Below are 18,383 nucleotides of genomic sequence, written 5' to 3' on the forward strand. Positions count from 1 at the left end.
AATATTATCTTAAAATAGTGACAGCAGAAATAGGGGCTTTGTTAAACTTGTGAACTGGCATTGAATGAATTGTGTAAAACAGCAAATCATATAAAGAAAATGAAGACTTATAAAAGCCACACAGGTTTTTTGCATTTTTCTTTTTTTAATTCTGTCACTTCCTAATTATAACCATAAACTGGAAATGTCAGCATTCCTAGTGTTATCTACTTTTAAGTTACTGGCTGTACTTACTAAATTCTAAAAGATAAAAACAAATATCTGTACTTGGATCTTTTATTTTTCTAATATACCTGCTCAATAGGACCCCTACCACAGGTAATAATAAAACTACAGGTTGTGACATTGAACAATACCTCTACTGTTGGATGAAAAAAAGTTCACCTTAACAAAAAAATAAAACTCATCACAATTCTGAAATAAACATGTGCCTAAAATAGTACAGAAGAGTCTGCATGTCTCTGAATAGTATATTCATTCATAATAAAATATATAGCTAAAGGAGTCTTTGTATATGAAAACATTTCATTTTCTTCTGGCTGAATTTTACTCAAATGAGATATCTTTCAAAAAGGAGCAATATTTTTGTCTAGTCTATATTTTTAAATATTTACTTCCTCTAGTGTATATAAACATCTACAAAATTGTTAAATCTTCTACATCAACAGGATATCAGAGTGAAAAAAATCATAAAAATTATTTGAATTGGAAAAATCTAATGTTTTAGTTTTTACTCAATTTTACATAATTTTCACAATTTTTTCTTTTATATTTAAAGTTCTATGTAATGTTACCTAAAGTAATACAATTGAGATTTCTAAAATTTTCACTTATATATGCCACTGAAGATACATTTGTGTACATAAATTGCTTAAGACTTCATGAGAAAACTAGAGGCCCGGTGCATGAAATTCATGCATGTGTGTGTGTGTGGGGGGGGTGCTCAGCCCAGCCTGCACCCTCTCCAATCTGGGACACCTCAGGGGATGTCCGACTGCTGGTTCAGGGATCAGGCCTAAACGGGCAGTCAGACATCCCTCTCACAATCCAGGACTGCTGGCTTCCAACCGCTTGCCTGCCTGCCTGCCTAATTTCTCCTAACCGCTTCTGCCAGCCTGATCACCCCCTAACCACTCCCCTGCCAGCCTGATCAATGCCTAACTACTCCCTTGCCAGCCCAATTGCCCCTAACTGCCCTTCCCTGCTGGCCTTGTCACCCCTAACTGCCCTCCCCAGCCGGCCTGATCACCCACAACTGTCCTCCCCTGCTGGCCATCTTGTGGTGGCCATCTCGTGTCCACATGGGGGTGGTCATCATGTATGTTGGAGTGATGGTCAATTTGCATATTACCTCTTTATTATATACGATAGGTATTTACTCATTATGTATTCAATGACCAGAAGACCTATTAAGCATATTAGAGATTTTCACACATGACTTAATGAAGTCTCCACCCTTCATTATGCACTAGAAGTCCCTCTTCTCTTTCATTGCTTCCACTTGCTCCATCTACCTGCTCCATCCTTATTGCCACCAGCAGAGTCCAAAACACCATAATGTTTTGCCTAAACCATTTGCCACACATTGGATTACGATCCCCGCTTCATTTAACTGCTTCAAGGGTTTCTCAATAGTCTTGCATAACATCCAAAGATCAGAAAGGCTTCTAAGATGGAACCCTTGCTTATCGCATCAGTCTCATCCATTTTTCTCCTCCTCCTCACTTTTCTCTGACTTTTAGTTTCCCAAACATGCTACATTGATTTTCATATAAAGGCCACTGCACACACCATCCTCTCTACCTGGTGTCCCCTTCCGATGGCTCTTCACAAGGCAGAGTTCTCATCTTTCATGTCTCTCCTCTCAGAGCCTTACTTGAGCATGCTTTATAATCAGCTTCCCCTGAGCAGTTTATCACTGCACCCAGTTTAGGCCCTTGTTGAAAAGAAATAGTTTTAGCATATATATATATATATTTGTTTGTTGTTTACATCATTTCCTCCCATGCTCTAAGTTCTACCAGGAGAAGGACTCTGCTTTATTTATCATCACACCCAGTGCCTGTCACTGGGCTCTTCACACAGTACGATAGCCCTCCTTAACCATGAGGAATATGTTCCAATACTCCTAGTGGATGCCAGAACCCTGGAGAGTACTGAACTTTAATCAACTTCTTTAACTCTGGGAAAATGTGGTAGCAGCTTCTTCATCAGCAGATATAACCTCTCTGGTCATTTTTTATATTTTCAATCCAAACCTGTTATGAGTCTATCTAACCATCCCTTCCTTGTGAATGGCTTGGTATCATTCATTTTAGTGGATCCCTTGTTGAAGCCTTCATGTAGGTTCCATGCTCTCTTGGGTAGCACGGCGCTGTCAATCAGAACATGTTTTCTGCTGCTCATGTCTTCTACTCACAAATGTAATGCTTTTTCTACCTAACTAAGAATTTACTGTAAATTGTGTCCGTAACTTTTCTGTTTAAAGAGTGACAGCAAAACTGGGAAGAATTTTTTTCTCCTTGGCAATTTTGTGAATAAAAGATTTGTTCTTACCATAAATCCTAGCAACCTCAGTATAGATTTTTTTCTTTACTCATTAAGTCAAGAACCTCAACTTTTCACTTCAAGGAAGTACTTTATGCCTTTTCTTGGCCATGTCCAAATTGCCAGCATCACTATTTTTGCACACTGGGGACATTATTAAGTAAAAGAAGGGTTACTTGAACACAAGCACTGTGATACTGTGATAGTCAACCTGATAACTGAGACAGCTACTAAGTGACTATTGGGCAGGTAGCATATCCAGCTTGGACACACTGGACAAAGGGGTGATTCACGTCCAGCCTGGACAGAGTGGGACAGAGGAAGATTTCTTCAGGCTATTCAGCACAGCATGCAGTTTAAAACTTATGAGTTGTTTATTTCTGGGAATATTCATTCAATATTTTTGGACTGTGGTTGACAGCAGGTAAATGAAACCTAGGAAAGTGCAGCCGCAGATAAGGGGAACTTTGGTACAGACTGAACAAACATTTGTTGAAGGGAAAATGAACAGCCTGACCCTGCAGAGCAAGCAGTGCACTGCATCCCCTACTGTACACTCTTCTGCTTGCTGAAGGAGTTCATTTCCCCTCTCCTCAATGCTACCTCCTCATCCAAAACTGACTTGACAGGTTTCCACTAAAGGAGTAGACCACACCTGCACTGAGACCAGAATTCAGGAGAATTAGGACAAGACTGAGTATAAATCTGCGGAGCTTCAGGAGTAGAGAACAACATATGGCTCAGGATGGGCAGAAGGGCGAGATCAAGAACAGGAAAAAGCAGATGGACTGCAGTATTCACAGAGCCTCTGCCAGGCTTATGAGAGGAATAACTGAATTCATGAAGGGGATCTGTCTGAGATAGTGACAGTTGCCCAATCTTTTATTTTATCCATGAAACTTCCTCCATCTACTAATACTGTAAGACATAGAGATCTGGCAATAGTACTCACATCTTGAAAATCACTTCTGGTATGCAGAGCTTAAAGATTTAGTGACATAGTGACAAGGGTTTCTGTCCAACTGTTTACAATTTCAAAAAACACTTTTGCCTGGCCAGTGTGATTCAGTGGTTGAGTGTCAACCTATGAACCAGGAGGTCAGAGTTTCATTCCCAGTTAGGGCACATGCCCAGCTTGTGGGCTCTATACCCAGTAGAGGGTGTGCAGGCAGTAGCCAATCAATGATTCTCTCTCATCATTTGATGTTTCTATCTCTCTTTTCTTATCCTTTCCTCTCTGAAATCAATAAAAATATACTGACCTGGGAGGGGGGGAAAGGCTGGGATGAGGGGGGAAAAGGGGGGAAAATGGGAGATATCTGTAATACTATCAACAATAAAAAATATATTAAATATATATATACACATATATATTAAAACATTTTAATTTTACCTAGTATAAGATATAATTTTGATGTTAAATATGTAGTTTTAAATGAGAAACCATAGTTTCAAGCATAAAGATATATGTATATTTTCCATACTGCTGTGGGAAAAGTAAAGATATTTTTTTAAAATATATATATATTTTATTGATTTTTTACAGAGAGGAAGGGAGAGAGATAGAGAGTTAGAAACATCGATGAGAGAGAAACATCGATCAGTTGCCTCCTGCACATCTCCTACTGGGGATGTGCCCGCAACCCAGGTACATGCCTTTGACCAGAATCGAACCCGGGACCTTTCAGTCCGCAGGCCAACGCTCTATCCACTGAGCCAAACCGGTTTCGGCAAAAGTAAAGATATTAATATAAATTTTTCTCAGTTATATTTCTGGTTCTCAAGGTTGACTATTTTAAAATTAGCTTAGTAAGCTACCACATTTACATGACTAAATTCATTCTTCTCCCATACATATTGGTCATGAGAAGTCCCTGTATCATATAACTAAATTTGTACAAAAGTTGATCCCCCTGAAAAAGGCCACACCCTTGAAACCTGAAAAACTATGCCCGTTGAGAGAAAAATGTGGATGCAGCCTCCCTGTCAATTCAAGGCTGACTCATCTGAGGCTGTGAAGAAGTGAAGAGTTATGTCCAAAGCCTCAACACAGATGATACTCAATGATCCAGTCCAGGATGTGAATTACCATGGCACAGAAAGATCATTTCTAGAAAAGAGGAAGTAGAGGGGTCAGGAACAGAACGCCAAAATAAAATCCTGAAACTAAATAATTTGATTTTTTTACTTAGAATCATTTTTTTTTTGTTAAATAAATAAAAGTGATCAGTAATTAAAAGACATACAAACATCTGAATAACAAAAGAAAAATAAGTAAACATAAATACCATATCAAAACCAGTTTGCCAATTTTTCTAAAGGTAATCAGAATCTTAACAGTATAACTTGTGTCTACAAGATCTTTATTTTATTATTTTGTTGTTTTTTTATGAATGGTTATGGGGTTTCCTTTTTTTAAATTCTTTAATGTTGAAAGTATTACATATGTCTCCTTTTTCCCTCATTGACCTCTCCCAGCTCCGTCCTGCTTCCCAGCACAGGCCCTCAGCCCCCTACTGTCTATGCCCATTGGTTATACTTATATGCATGCATACAAGTGTTTTTTTGTTTTTTGTTTTTGTTTTTTTAAAAAATATATTTTATTGATTTTTTACAGAGAGGAAGGGAGAGGGATAGAGAGCTAGAAAAATCGATGAGAGAGAAACATCGATCAGCTGCCTCCTGCACACCTCCTACCGGGGATGTGCCCGCAACCAAAGTATATGCCCCTGACCGGAATCGAACCTGGGACCTTTCAGTCCGCAGGCTGACGCTCTATCCACTGAGCCAAACCGGTTAGGGCCATACAAGTGTTTTGGTTGATCTTTTACCTCCCTCCAGCTTCCCCTGCCTTCCCTCTGAGGTTTCATGGCCTGTTCTATGCTTCTATGTCTCTAGATCTATCTTTGTCCATCAATTTATGTTGTTCATTATATTCCACCAATGAGTGAGATCATGTGATACTTATCTTTCTCCGACTGGCTTATTTAGCTTAGCATAATGCTCTCCATGTCCAGATACCTTTTTTCTGATTGTCTCTTCACAATGACCCCAGTATATCAGATTATACTGACAATTTTTTATTTAATGATAAAATTGGTCATACTTGCAAATGCAAAGCCACGCACACACAGTTTATTATCTAGGAATTAGAAATAAAAGGTGTCAATAACCCCAAATCATGAATGTTTCAAGAGTTATATCAAACTCACTTTGAATACAAGTTTTTCTGAAGATTTGAGAATTTCATATGATACATTCACCCACACATACATACACATTCACATAGAACTGTTATAAATGTTCAAACAAGACAGAATGTAAATAATCAAGAAACAGCCCACAGCTGAGCCAGTGTTGCTCAGTGGTTGAGCATTGACCTATGAATCAGGAGGTCGAAGTTCAATTCCTGATTGCGGCACAAGCCCAGGTTCTGGGCTCGATCCTTGGTGGGGAGCTATGCAGAAGGCAGCTGCAGCTGATCAATGATTCTTTCTCATAATTGATGTTTCTATCTCACTCTCCCTGCCTCTCAGAAATTAAAAAAAAAAAAAAATTCCACAAAGAGAAGCTAATGGATCCAATGATAAATTTTACCAAATATTTGAAGAAAAAATTGTTGTAACATTTCACAAACTCTTCTTACATAGAATACAATAGACCAATATTTCTTATTAACATATACACAAAAATCATCAAAAATACTAGCAATAGATAAAATGGATAACAAGTAGGATATATCCCAGATATGCAAGGTTGATCCAAGGTATGCAAATCAAAGTAGTATACCATATTAGTAGACTAAAGGACAAAAAACACACTATTATCTCAATAGATACAGAAATAGCACTTAAGAAAATGCAATACCTTTTCATGATATGAATACTCAGCTACAAATGGAAGGAAACTTCCTAAACCTAACAAAGTACATCTGCTAAAACCACACAACTGATATCATATTTAATAAGGAAAGACTGAGAACTTTCCCTCTACAATCAAGAGCAAGACAAATATATCTGCTCTTACTAATTTTTGACAACTGGATATCCACATGCAAAAAAACAAAACTGAACCCCTATCTCACACCATACACAAAAAGTAACTCAACATGGATCAAAGACCTACATGTGAGATCGAAAACTATAGAACCCTTAGAAGAAAACATGGGGGTAAATCCTTAAAACCTTGGATTTGACAATAATTTCTCAGATATGACACCAAAACAGAAGTAACCAAAGGAAAAATCAGTCAATTGAACTTCATCAAAATTAAAAACTTGTCCTTTAAGGTACTATCAAGAAAATAAATGGGGAAAAATATTTGCAAATCATTTATCTAACAAGAATAGTATTCATTATATACAAAGAATTCACACAACTCAACAATAAAATAACAACCCAATTAAAAATGAACAAAAGATTTTGACCAATACTTCTCCAAAGGAGCAATGCAAATAGCCAATGAGCACATGAAAAGATTCTCAACATCATTATTCAGTAAGGGCATACAAATCAAAACCACAATAAGATAACCATTCATACACTTCATACCCACAATGATGGCTATAACAAAAAGACCAACAATAACAAGTGTTGTCAAGGATGCAGAGAAATTTGTATACTCTTACATTGCTGATAGGAATGTTAAATGGTACAGCTGCTTTGAATTACAGTTTGACAGGTCCTAAAATATGTAAACATATGACCCAGTGGTCATAGTTACCATATAACCCAGTAATTCCATTCCTAGGTTTATACTCAAGAGAACTAAGAACATACATCCACTCAAACACTTGTAGATAAGTGTTAAAAGCAGATTATATATAATAGTATAAAACTGGAAAACAGACCAAATGTTCATTAACTGATGAGTGGATAAACAAAAGACTGGCATATACATACAATGGAATATTATTTGACAATAAAAGTATGAGATACTAATTCATTCTGTAACATAGATGAATCTTAAAAATATTATTCTAAATGATAAATTCACTTCTTGGTCTTTTGTCTAAGGTCAGATGAATTCTAAATTATAAAAATCAGATATTGTTCTAGCTGCTTTGGCTCAGTGGATAGAGTGTCAGCCTGTGGACCCAAGGGTCCAGGATTCCATACCAGTCAAGGTCACATACCTTGGTTGCAGGCTCCTCCCCAGCCTGGCCCTGGTCAGGGCACCTGCAGGAGACAACCAATCGATCAGTTTCTCTCACATTGCTGTTTCTTTCTGTCTTTCCCTCTCTCTTCCACTCTCTTTAAAAATCAATGGAAAAAATATCCTACGGTGAGGATTAAAAAAACAAACAACAAAAAAACAACAACAAAAATAATCAAGCAAAACAACAACAAAAAACAGTCACATATTATGAGATTCCATTTATATTAAATGTTCAGAGTAGGAAAATCCATAGAGACAGAAAGTAGATTAGTAGTTGCTAAGAGTTGGATTTTGAGGGAGAAATAGGGGAATGAGTGCAAATGGATATTAAGTTTCCTTTAAAGGGTGATCAAAATGTTCTGAAATTACATAGAGGTGACGGTTGCACAATTTTGTGAAAAAAACTAAATTGTACGTTTTAAAAAGGTTAATTGTATGTAGAGTATGTGAAGTATATCTTAACTTTAAATATATGTTTTTACTGATTTTTTTATAGAGAGAGGAAGGGAGAAGGAAAGATAGAAACATCCATGAGAAACATTAACATGGATTGGCTACCTCCCACATGGCTCCTGCTGGGGATTGAGCCCATGTTCCCTGACTGGGAATGGACCCAGTGACCTCTTGGTGCATGGGTCAATGCTCAACCACTGGACCACACTAGCCAGGCTATATCTTAACTTTAAGAAGCAGGCCATCACCAACACAAAACAAAGCAAAACAAAAAAGACTGAACTGAACTCTGATTTATGTATCTTTCTGAATTCAATTTACTTCTAACCAGAGGCCCGGTGCATGGATTCATGCACTGGTGGGGTCCCTCGGTGTAGCCTGTGGGGATCAGGCCGAAACCGGCAGTCCAATGCTGCCTGCAGCTCCTGCCTACCACTCCTGCTCATCCCGGCCCCACTGCGCCTGCCACTGCCACTGGTCTGTAGGCTCACTGCCACTCGGCTGCAGTCTCCAAGAACCTGCATCTGGCCCCCATGAGTCAGCTAAGCAGCACTCCCACTGTGGGAGCACACTGACCACCAGGGGGCAGCTGATCAACGGGAGCCAGATGCCAGGCTCATGGCTGGCGAGCGAGGCTGCAGCGGCATGAGCCTCTCCCGGCAGCACTACCAAGCAGTATCAGCAGGCACAGTGGGGCCAGGATGAGCAGGAGCAGTTCAGGGCCTGGCCGGGGCTTGGGCTCCTCCCCAGGCCACCTGCTGCTTCTTGCACTACTACATCCCTTGGGGAATGTCAGACTGCCAGTTTCAGCTCCATCCCTGCAAGTGATTGGGCCGAAACTGCCAGTCCAACATCCCCTGAGGGATCCCAGATTGCGAAAGGGCACAGGCGAGGCTGAGGGACCCCACTGGTGCATGAATCCATGCACCAGGCCTCTAGTATATAGATAATGTCACCTTCCACAGTAATATAAACATTATTTGTAAAAGAATAGTTTTTCCTTGGTTATATATTCTTTTTCTGGGTTTTTACTTTTATATGCCAACATTACCAGTTCTGATGTCACCCACCATTCCAGTTTTCCACAACTAAGGTAGGTTCCCAGGACATGGGACTGTCATTACTAAAACACAGAAAGTTCCAGGAAAACTGAGACACATTTGTTCTTGCATACTTTACTTAATTCCTCTGCTCTTTGTTTAAGTACTGGTGAGACCCTCTATAGTGTCTTTTACATTATTTCCTTTAACTCTCTATATCTTCCTATGCTACTTCATTTGTCTTAATGGTTTTTATTGCTCACAAATAAATTGCTCACAAATTAGTATATCTCATCTAAGTGTCTCCTGAGGTTAAAATATGAATAGCCAGCTATCTTTGGGATATTTTGATTGGCTGCTAATACACAAGTCTAATGATAAATCAGAACTTGTTTGTTTTTTTAATTGGGTGACACTGGTTAACAAAATTATACAGGTTTCAGGTGCATAATTCTACAACACATCATCTGTATACTCTATTGTGTGTTCACAACCCCAAGCTGAGTCTCTTTCCATCACCATTTATCACTCCTATACCTTCCTCCACCTCCCTCCATCCTCCCACCCACAACAATCACCACACTGTTGTCTGTGTCCATGAGATTTTTTTCTCCTTTTTTTCTTTTTAGTTCAATCCCTTCACTCCCATCTGCACCGCCCACCCCCCCAACTGTCAGCCTGCTTTCTACCTATGAGTCTGTCTCTATTTTGCTTGTTAGTTCATTAGATTCCACATAGGAGTAAAATCATATGGTATTTGTCTTTCTCTGACTGGCTTATATCACTTAGCATAATGCTAGTACATAAATTAATTATCTTTTAATTTTATCACATCCACTTAATCTCTTGAGGTAAAGTGAGTTATTTCTTTTCCTCTTTGCTTTATTATCACAGCTAATGAACCACTGTACTCTAATTATACTACCTGCGAAACTTTCTCAAATCCACTCTACCTCCTACCTCTCCTACTTATTCCCACGAACACCCGTGACTGATGACTAGACAAGTGTTTCTCAGGCTTTAAATAAGTCCATGGTGACTTTGAAAAACACAAAAAAACCCATCATGTTATGTCAAATTTCCAAATACAGTATTAAAAGTAAAGTCATGTGTTACTCATTTTCTTCCAATTCCACAGAGTCCTATTCTTCAGAGATTCTGATGCAGTACTTTTACTTCCAGTCTCCTTTCTTCCTCTCTCTCTTTCACACACTCCACCTACACTCACCCCCAAACACACATGGACTCCCATTCCACACACAACAACATACACACAGACACACACAGGCAGACACACTCATATGTTCCAGCCTTGAGTACACACTTTACATTACACCAGCACAACCTGATATTTTGGGACTCGGGGCAACTGTTTTCTCCTTCTGGAACCCTGCACCCCAAACCTGCCTACTTCCTGAACTATTCATCCTTCAAATTTCATATTAACTACTGACGGGTCTATGAATACTTCCCTGACCACACCAACCTCAAACAGAATAAACCGTTTTCTCTTTTTTTAATATACTTCTATGGTTGTACTTATCATATAGAATTATAATTTATTTGATTATATAACTGTTGTCCTCAATTTGAGAGGGAATTCTTAATATGGGAATTCTATCTTATTTATCTATGCATAGTATACCTGAGGAATACCAGGCATAAGACTCAATTTGTTCAACTCCACTAATATTTTTTTATATATTTACTAGAGGCCCAGTGCACAAAAATTTGTGCACTCGGGGGGAAGGAGGGGTCCCTCAGTCTGGCCTGTGCCCTCTCGCAGTCTGGGACTTCTCGGGAGATAACGACCTACTGGCTTAGGCCTGCTCCCGAGTGGCAGAGGGCAGGCCCAATCCCTAGGTGCAGCCCCTGGTCGGGCTCAGAGCAGGGCCGATTGGGGAGTTGGGGCGCTGCCCTCTGTCATGCACAGAGCAGGGCGGATTGGGAGGTTGCGATGCCACCCCCAGTCACGCTCAGGGTAGGGCCGATTGGGGGGTTGGGGCACTGCCCCCTGTCACACTCAAGGCAGGGTCGATGGGGAGGTTGCAGCGCCACCCCCTGTCACGCACAGAGCAGGGCCAATCTGGGGGTTGGGGCTCTGCCCCCTGTCACGCACAGAGCCGCAGGGCGATCAGAGGTTGGGGAGCTCCCCCGTATCAGGCACAGAGCAGGGCTGATCAGGAGGTTGGGGTGCCTTCCCCTGTCACGAACAAAGCAGGGCGGATAGGGAGGTTGTGGCCCCACCCCCTGTCACACACAGAGCCGCAGGGCGATCAGGGGGTTTGGGCGCTGCCCCGTCACGCTGATCCCGGTGCCGGGAGGCCTCTCGGCTCTGCTGATCCTGGTGCTGGGAGGCATATTACCCTTTTAGTATATAGGGTAGAGGCCTGGTGCATGGGTGGGGCTGGCTGGTTTGCCCTGAAGGGTGTCCTGGATCAGGGTGGGGGTCCCCACTGGGGTGCCTGGCCAGCCTGAGTGAGGGGCTGAGGGCTGTTTGCAGCTGGTCACACACACTTCAGGGTGGGAGTCCCCACTGGGGTGCCTGGCCAGTCTGGGTGAGGGGCTGAGGGCTGTTTTCAGGCTGGCGGGTGACGGAAGCTCCCAACCACTCCTTTTTTTTTCTTTTTTCTTTTTTAATTCTGGGCCAGCTTTAGCTCTGAGGCTCCAGCTCTTAGGCCTCCGCTGCTGAAAGTAGGTAATTGAAACAATGTATAACTCCACCTCTGACTCCAGCTCTGAGATCCCGGGCTCGCTGAAAGCTGGTTTCTGGGGTTTTGTTTACCTTCTATATTCGTTACAATGTTTTTTAAACTGCAGGCTCAGAGGCCTGCAGCGGCAGGTGGGGAACGTTGGTTTCCTCCGTCACTGAAGCAAGCAAGCCTCATGTTAGTTTCAAGCTGCCTGGCTGCCGGACGCCATCTTGGCTGACAGTTAATTTGCATATCTCCCTGATTAGCCAATGGGAAGGGTAGCGGTCGTACGCCAGTTACCATGTTTCTCTTTTATTAGATTAGATTACTTTAAGTGATGACAACATATGCAGCATGTTTAAAATATGGCTGAATGACATTTTAATAATAACTAAAAAATAATCTTTGGATGTATTAAATACAGTCATCAAAAATATAAATTATATTGACATGTTTATCCATCAATCTAAACTTGCAAAATAGAATGTACCAAGTAACACAAGTACAGTCCCCCTACTTCCTGTCTACTTACCACTCTCTCTTTCCCTACTCAGTCAATTGTTTTTGAAAAAGGCATGTGCAATCCCAGTCTACTTTTCCTAACTTATCATTTCCTCCTCACACTCACAGAAATAGAGTATTTCCACCCACTTATACAGAAGTAGGTTTGCAGTTGTGAGTATGTGAAACAGAGTTTATTCTTGTATTATTATTAATTATTATATTCTTTATGTGTGTTATACCTGTAAACCTAGTTTTGCTCACCCCTGTATATTAAAACTGCTATGACAAATGCCCCCCTTGATTTCTATTTGGCCAAACCCAGAAGACATTTTTAACCTCTCAAGTTGTTGACTGATTTTCTGCTTCACTTGATACTATTGGGGTTTTCCCCTTGTTGTCCAAGAACCAGAGTTTAAGTTTTAGTTCTCATTTGAGTTTGGGGGTCCTCTTCCTTTACCCATCCTTAAGCATTATTTTTAGCTAGGACTCCCTCTGGTATTTATTTTTTCTAATTATGTATCCATTGGTGACAGAATCTACTTTCCCAGTTAACTGAGTGCTTCAGTTTTATATCCCCAACTACTTCTAGGAAGTATACCCACCCTCGGATATAGCACAGGTACCACAACATCATCATGTCAAAATCTGAACTACTCACCGCTCACCCACCCCTGGGCCTGGTTTGATTCTTTTATTCTCTCTGGTAATGATACTTAATCACCCAAACCAATGATATGATAATCCCCCAAACATTTTCCTTAAAACCCATAAGGAGCTGACAATCACCCACTGCCCTTTTGCCTTCTCACTCAACTCTTGAAATGCTTGCTTCACTCTCTGCTACTCCTCTAGGCCAAGGCCTTATCATATTTCTTTGGACTATTACAACAGTCTATTAACTGATTTGTTTATCTCTAGTTTTTCCCACATCACATTCATATGCCATTTTCCCCACCTCTGTCAAAGTAAAACATACTTGACATATAAATAGAATAAATATCTGACTAAGCCACTCTCCTGATTAAAACCCATTGCCCAAACCTTGTAAATAAATATAGTATTTATTTATATTTTGACCCAGTTATCATATAAAGAGATCTAAATTTATCTTACCAATACCAATCTGAAATGCATTTTTATTTCCTCATCTATTCCATTAAAAATAAACAAAAAACTAGCCTCTACTGATTTTCAGACTCACTAAAAGATTATGAATTATATATTTAAAAACACTGATCTACAAGCTTGAGCCCATGCTTAATCACCTTTACACTCAATTTATTGCTGTCCTCTCCTATCAACCTAGAAAGGCACATATGTGACACATACCACTGTCTAAAGAGAATCAGTAGAAATAAGGAATGAGTTGCAAATTTTAAATTCTTCAAGTCACATAAGAGAGGTGTACTATTTTAGTTAGAAAAGTATAGCGTGAGGAAGGGGATTGTAGAAAAGAGAGCCCAAAGAGACTATTTATGCTCAGCAACTAGGCCCAGAGGGGCCACCAGGAAAATTTCACTAAGTACAAGGTAAGTTACAATGGATTTCCACAACTATAAGTCTATGGAAAATAAAATCAAAATAAGGAAAAAAATCTAAAATATTGTTGGGAGGGATATCAAATGGTTTTTGAATGAGTGGGACCAATTTAAATGAAACCTCAATAAGTGGAAAATATTTTTAAATAAATGTGAATTCCTCAAAATGCTTTCCCAGAAATTGCTTGAATCCTAATATAAGAAAAATATTTTCTGCAACCTGAAGTATAAGGTAGAAAGTGAGGATCACAAGTTTTCCATCATCAGGAAGATGGCTTTATAGTAAGAACATTTGTAGAAGAAAAAATGGCAACATGATTAAGAGTACTTTAAGCTTTTATTTTTTTCCAATGTGATCATCAATCATTTTTACTAGGATTGAATCAAATTTATTTCAATTCCTTAAAAAGTACTGATTAAAATGTAGAATGATATTCAAGTATACTTTCTGAGATAAAATCTACAACCCACCAATAAGCCTCTTGAAATTTATTTAACAAAATGTTATATCCTAAAGTATAAATAATTTTAAGCTATTTGTGACTATATGTAATATACAAAAAATAAGCATTTAAATCTTTATTTAATTTAGGTCTTTGCTAATGTTAATAAAAATTCGTTGTCATAGCAAAAGTATTACAAAAATTTACTTCTCATAGTTTTTTGGGTTTTTTTTTACAATTTTATCCCTTTATTTTGGTCTTGTTTCAATGAACTTTCAGATAGCTAAAAAATCTACTTAAAAGTAACTTTTAAGACACATTTCTTCAAAAGCTTTTGCTAAAAACCTTGGAAGGAGGCATTTCCCTAGTTATAACTACTTGGTTATGGTAATTATGTTGAGTATTGCTACTGCTGAGACATTTTAAGGGCAGGTTTAATTTTTCCTACCAGGACCATAATTCTTCTCAAAAGACTGAATACATCATGCTAATCTGCAGGATTTTAAAGCTCTTTACATTTGATCACATCAAAATCTGCATTCATAACCCAGTTTCCTTATTTGGCTTCTTCTCTACTTCCTTCTTCAGCTGGTCACTTAACTCTTCAGCAGTATCCGCACTTGAGATTGCAATTTTAAAGATAAAACTGGTTGGGCAATCCGCTCTTTCAGATTGCCCATTACCTTTAAACAACGGTGTGAAGGTGGGCAATGGACTGCCTATGCATTTCCCTTTTTCACGCGTGCCACCCCATCTGCCCCTTGCCTCCGGCTTTCCCAGAGTCTTAGTTTCTAGTCCACATGCATTCCACATCCAAAAGGTATAGAATTTCTGCCACCCTAGGCCTCCCAGAATGTGTCTGTTTTCTCAAGTTTTATGCTTCTAATGTGGCATTAGAAACATCACTTAACAAAGATACTTAACACAGAGTTCACGTTTGCAGATAAATTTATCTAACTCAATAGTAGCCTTTTTATTACACATACAACAGAGTAGCCAGAATATCTATGCCCACATGCAGTGTGAATTAATAAATCCTGTAACCAGAGGTCTGTGTAAGAGAGGACATTTTCAGTCAATAAAACCAATGCCATACTCACGGTGAAGGTTGGTGGGGCTGGTTTTCAGCATTTCTTGGTGTTTTGCAGGCAGCAGGCTTCGCCATGTCCCTGACAACACACCTGGGGCGCATGATAGACAGCACAACGCACTATTAATTATAAAAAGGGTAGAACAAATCTGGAAATTAAACACGGTACTAAAAACACAGTCTAGGGGGAAATCTTAGCAAGCCCCTTAAATAACCTGAGGCCCTGGAAAAGCCCTTAGTGCTGGAAATCTTTGACTCGGGCTTCCAAGAGCTCAATTATACCCAAATAAAATCTGTGCTAGCCTCTGTATTTGACTTTTCTTTTAGCACCAATAAAAAGATGGTCAGCAGCTCTCCCCATAGAAGAGAGGCCACTGAAAGCTATGGCCTCACCATATGAAGACATCTGAAAGCTTTAAAAATAGGAACAGCTGTTGTGTTAATATGTTAAAAGATGAGCAGGATTTTCTGTAGCTTTGGCTATTTTACTAAGACTCCTGTCTCATACCATTCATCACAACACAGGTCTTTCCTCTTAATGTGGAAAGAGACCTGAGAGGCCTCTAGACAGCCTCAGGTTCAAAATCCCATTCAAACTAAGGAAAGAGTTAGAAGAAAATATTCATATATACAGTATGAGTGTGTCTGTGTGTGTAAAATAAATAGAGAAGGTATATGCACAATGTGAGAAAGTAGTACAAGGTCTTTGTGTCTTAAGTCCTCCATCACAGGATAAACAAATGCAGAGGGTAGACGATGTAACAGAGCTGCAAAGGGCAGCAGGAGACACACTCTGACCCTCATGTCAAGAGGGCTTACAGACCATCAGAGAGATTCCCTGGCAGAAACCAGAAAACACCCCATCTGAGCCTGTACCTAGATAGCTCAAATACTCGTCTCGCCTCAAAAGCTTAAAAACGAACATTGCTTTATATAGGGAAGCCTTGGTTATAAAGCTGAGACCCGCACATCTTACACTTTGCTAAGGGACCCAGGATTCTCAAACATAAATCTGGTTCTTAAACTTCCATGGAGTTTTCTTGGAGGTTTTACTACACTACTTATACTTAAGGCCAGTCGTGTTATTCCAGAAGTGGCTTCTTGGTGTGGTAATGGCAGATCAACTTTTCCCAGAGCTAAAAGCTGCATGGCTAAATTCTCCACTTCTGAAAGAATGATACAGGGACACAGGGACACAACGCACAGAAATGTGCACACATACACACTGCTCATTCCAAACAAGGTCAAGTAAGACTTAAAAACTGATATGTAACGACGTGACAAAAAAAAAGAAAACAGTGCCATTTCAAAGCCTCAACATCTCCCTTCTGGGGCAAGGTAAAAAAAAAAAGTGACTTGTCAAGTGCTAATGCTAAACTCTTAAGGGAATGGTCAATCCCTCAGGAACCACAAGGACCTCAGTTTCATTCCAGGTTCATGGGAAGAGATGGCCACCTAGGCTGCAGGGTTAAGAGAACATGTAAGGTAGCAGTTGTTAGGGAGAAGTAATATCCTAGAATTTCTGAACTCTGTGCAATTTTAAATCTAACTTATACAGAGTACAATGCCCAGGAAGTTAAATTTCATAGCACTGGAAAATCTTTAGCAATTCTCACCCTACTAAAAATAGCACATACAGCATGTTTAATCTACATGTACTGGTTTGTGAAAATATCGGAAATATCACCCACTTTAGAAAAAATTTTCAAGAACTGTATCTGTGAGAAACCATATGCAACCTTCTTAGTTCATTTCTTTTTTTTTCTCCTAAAGTTTCAGGTATTTAATAACAAAGCTTTGAAATAAATCTGCTACTTAATTAGTTTTCCTTAAATATGCTCTTAAGTGAATTTTTTTAAAAGCAGGACAACATATATTTTTCATACTAACATATATCCTGACCACAAAACTATGATATGGCCAACTACTGAATCTGAGTTTTTAGGGGGAAAACTATCTGTTCAAAGTTGCTAATTATTCAACCAATTTAAGGGGGCTCTAAATTATGCTAATATATATATTTGTATTCTAATATATATTCCTATGTTTTCTAATTTGAGTTATTTTTAGCTGAAATTTTTCATGATATAAGAAAGCCCTATACTCAGATAGATACAAAGACACATAAAGAGACATAATATACTCATAAGGTTTTTGTTAGCCTGAGTAGATTAACACATCTCTAAAATGAAAATTGATTGTTGTGTCTGGCATATCACAGTTTGGAGGGATAAAATGTAATAGTTTTGACAGTTCTAATGTATAGAAATTGTTTAGCTTCCAGTACTTTTCAAGTATCTCCCGTGCATTAAAGTTATTATAATAAGATAGACCTCACATACTCTAAGAAACACAACTATGATATTTCAGTAAGTGTGGACATTAGGGATCTTTCTCTACATATGATTTATTCATTCTGCCAGACAGAAGGAGGCCACAAACAATGCCACAATGCTGACTTCCCAGACTAGGAGTTCAAGGATGTTAACCTCTTACTCTTTACAAAGACTTTAATTACTCGGGGATTTATCAGACATGGACTCTTACCAGTCTTCAAACTGCATGTGAACATTCCCTCATCACTCAAGCATCAAGGAAGATTTATGCAAATGAGACATTCAGCTACCACCTCAAGGGAAGGCTCCAGTCTCCGCCCTCAGCGCTTCAGGGTTTTATGAATGACTGCAATCAATGCAATGAATGGCTGCCAACTACCCACTCAGTCACTTCTACTCTTCCGTGCACTTACACACAGGAGAAACAAGTATTGCTCGAGCCTGCCAATGAGGCTATAGTAAGGCTTTCATCTCACCAAACAGGAACTAAGTGTGCTTCCTATACAGTATGTAAATTAAAAATCCTAAAGCCCTCCCAAAAATTACAATTTGCATAATTACTTTCTTTCTTTTGACTTTCCA

General features: G+C 39.3%; 1 protein-coding gene across 25 annotated transcripts in view; it reads right to left on the bottom strand.

Moving 5' to 3' along the window:
* Positions 1 to 18,383, bottom strand: part of RIMS1 (regulating synaptic membrane exocytosis 1) — a 412,050-nt gene that overhangs the window by 313,563 nt on the left and 80,104 nt on the right. For 22 of the 25 annotated variants that reach the window (XM_036317890.1, XM_036317881.1, XM_036317888.1 and 19 more), the window contains exon 2: positions 15,476 to 15,556. The exons of the other annotated variants lie outside the window; for them this stretch is intronic. In XM_036317890.1, coding sequence (XP_036173783.1) covers positions 15,476 to 15,556 — 81 coding nt within the window. The remainder of the gene's footprint in view (positions 1 to 15,475; positions 15,557 to 18,383) is intronic. 25 annotated transcript variants of the gene reach the window in all.

Source organism: Myotis myotis, unplaced genomic scaffold (assembly GCF_014108235.1).
Source record: "Myotis myotis isolate mMyoMyo1 unplaced genomic scaffold, mMyoMyo1.p scaffold_m19_p_7, whole genome shotgun sequence".
NCBI lineage: Eukaryota > Metazoa > Chordata > Mammalia > Chiroptera > Vespertilionidae > Myotis > Myotis myotis.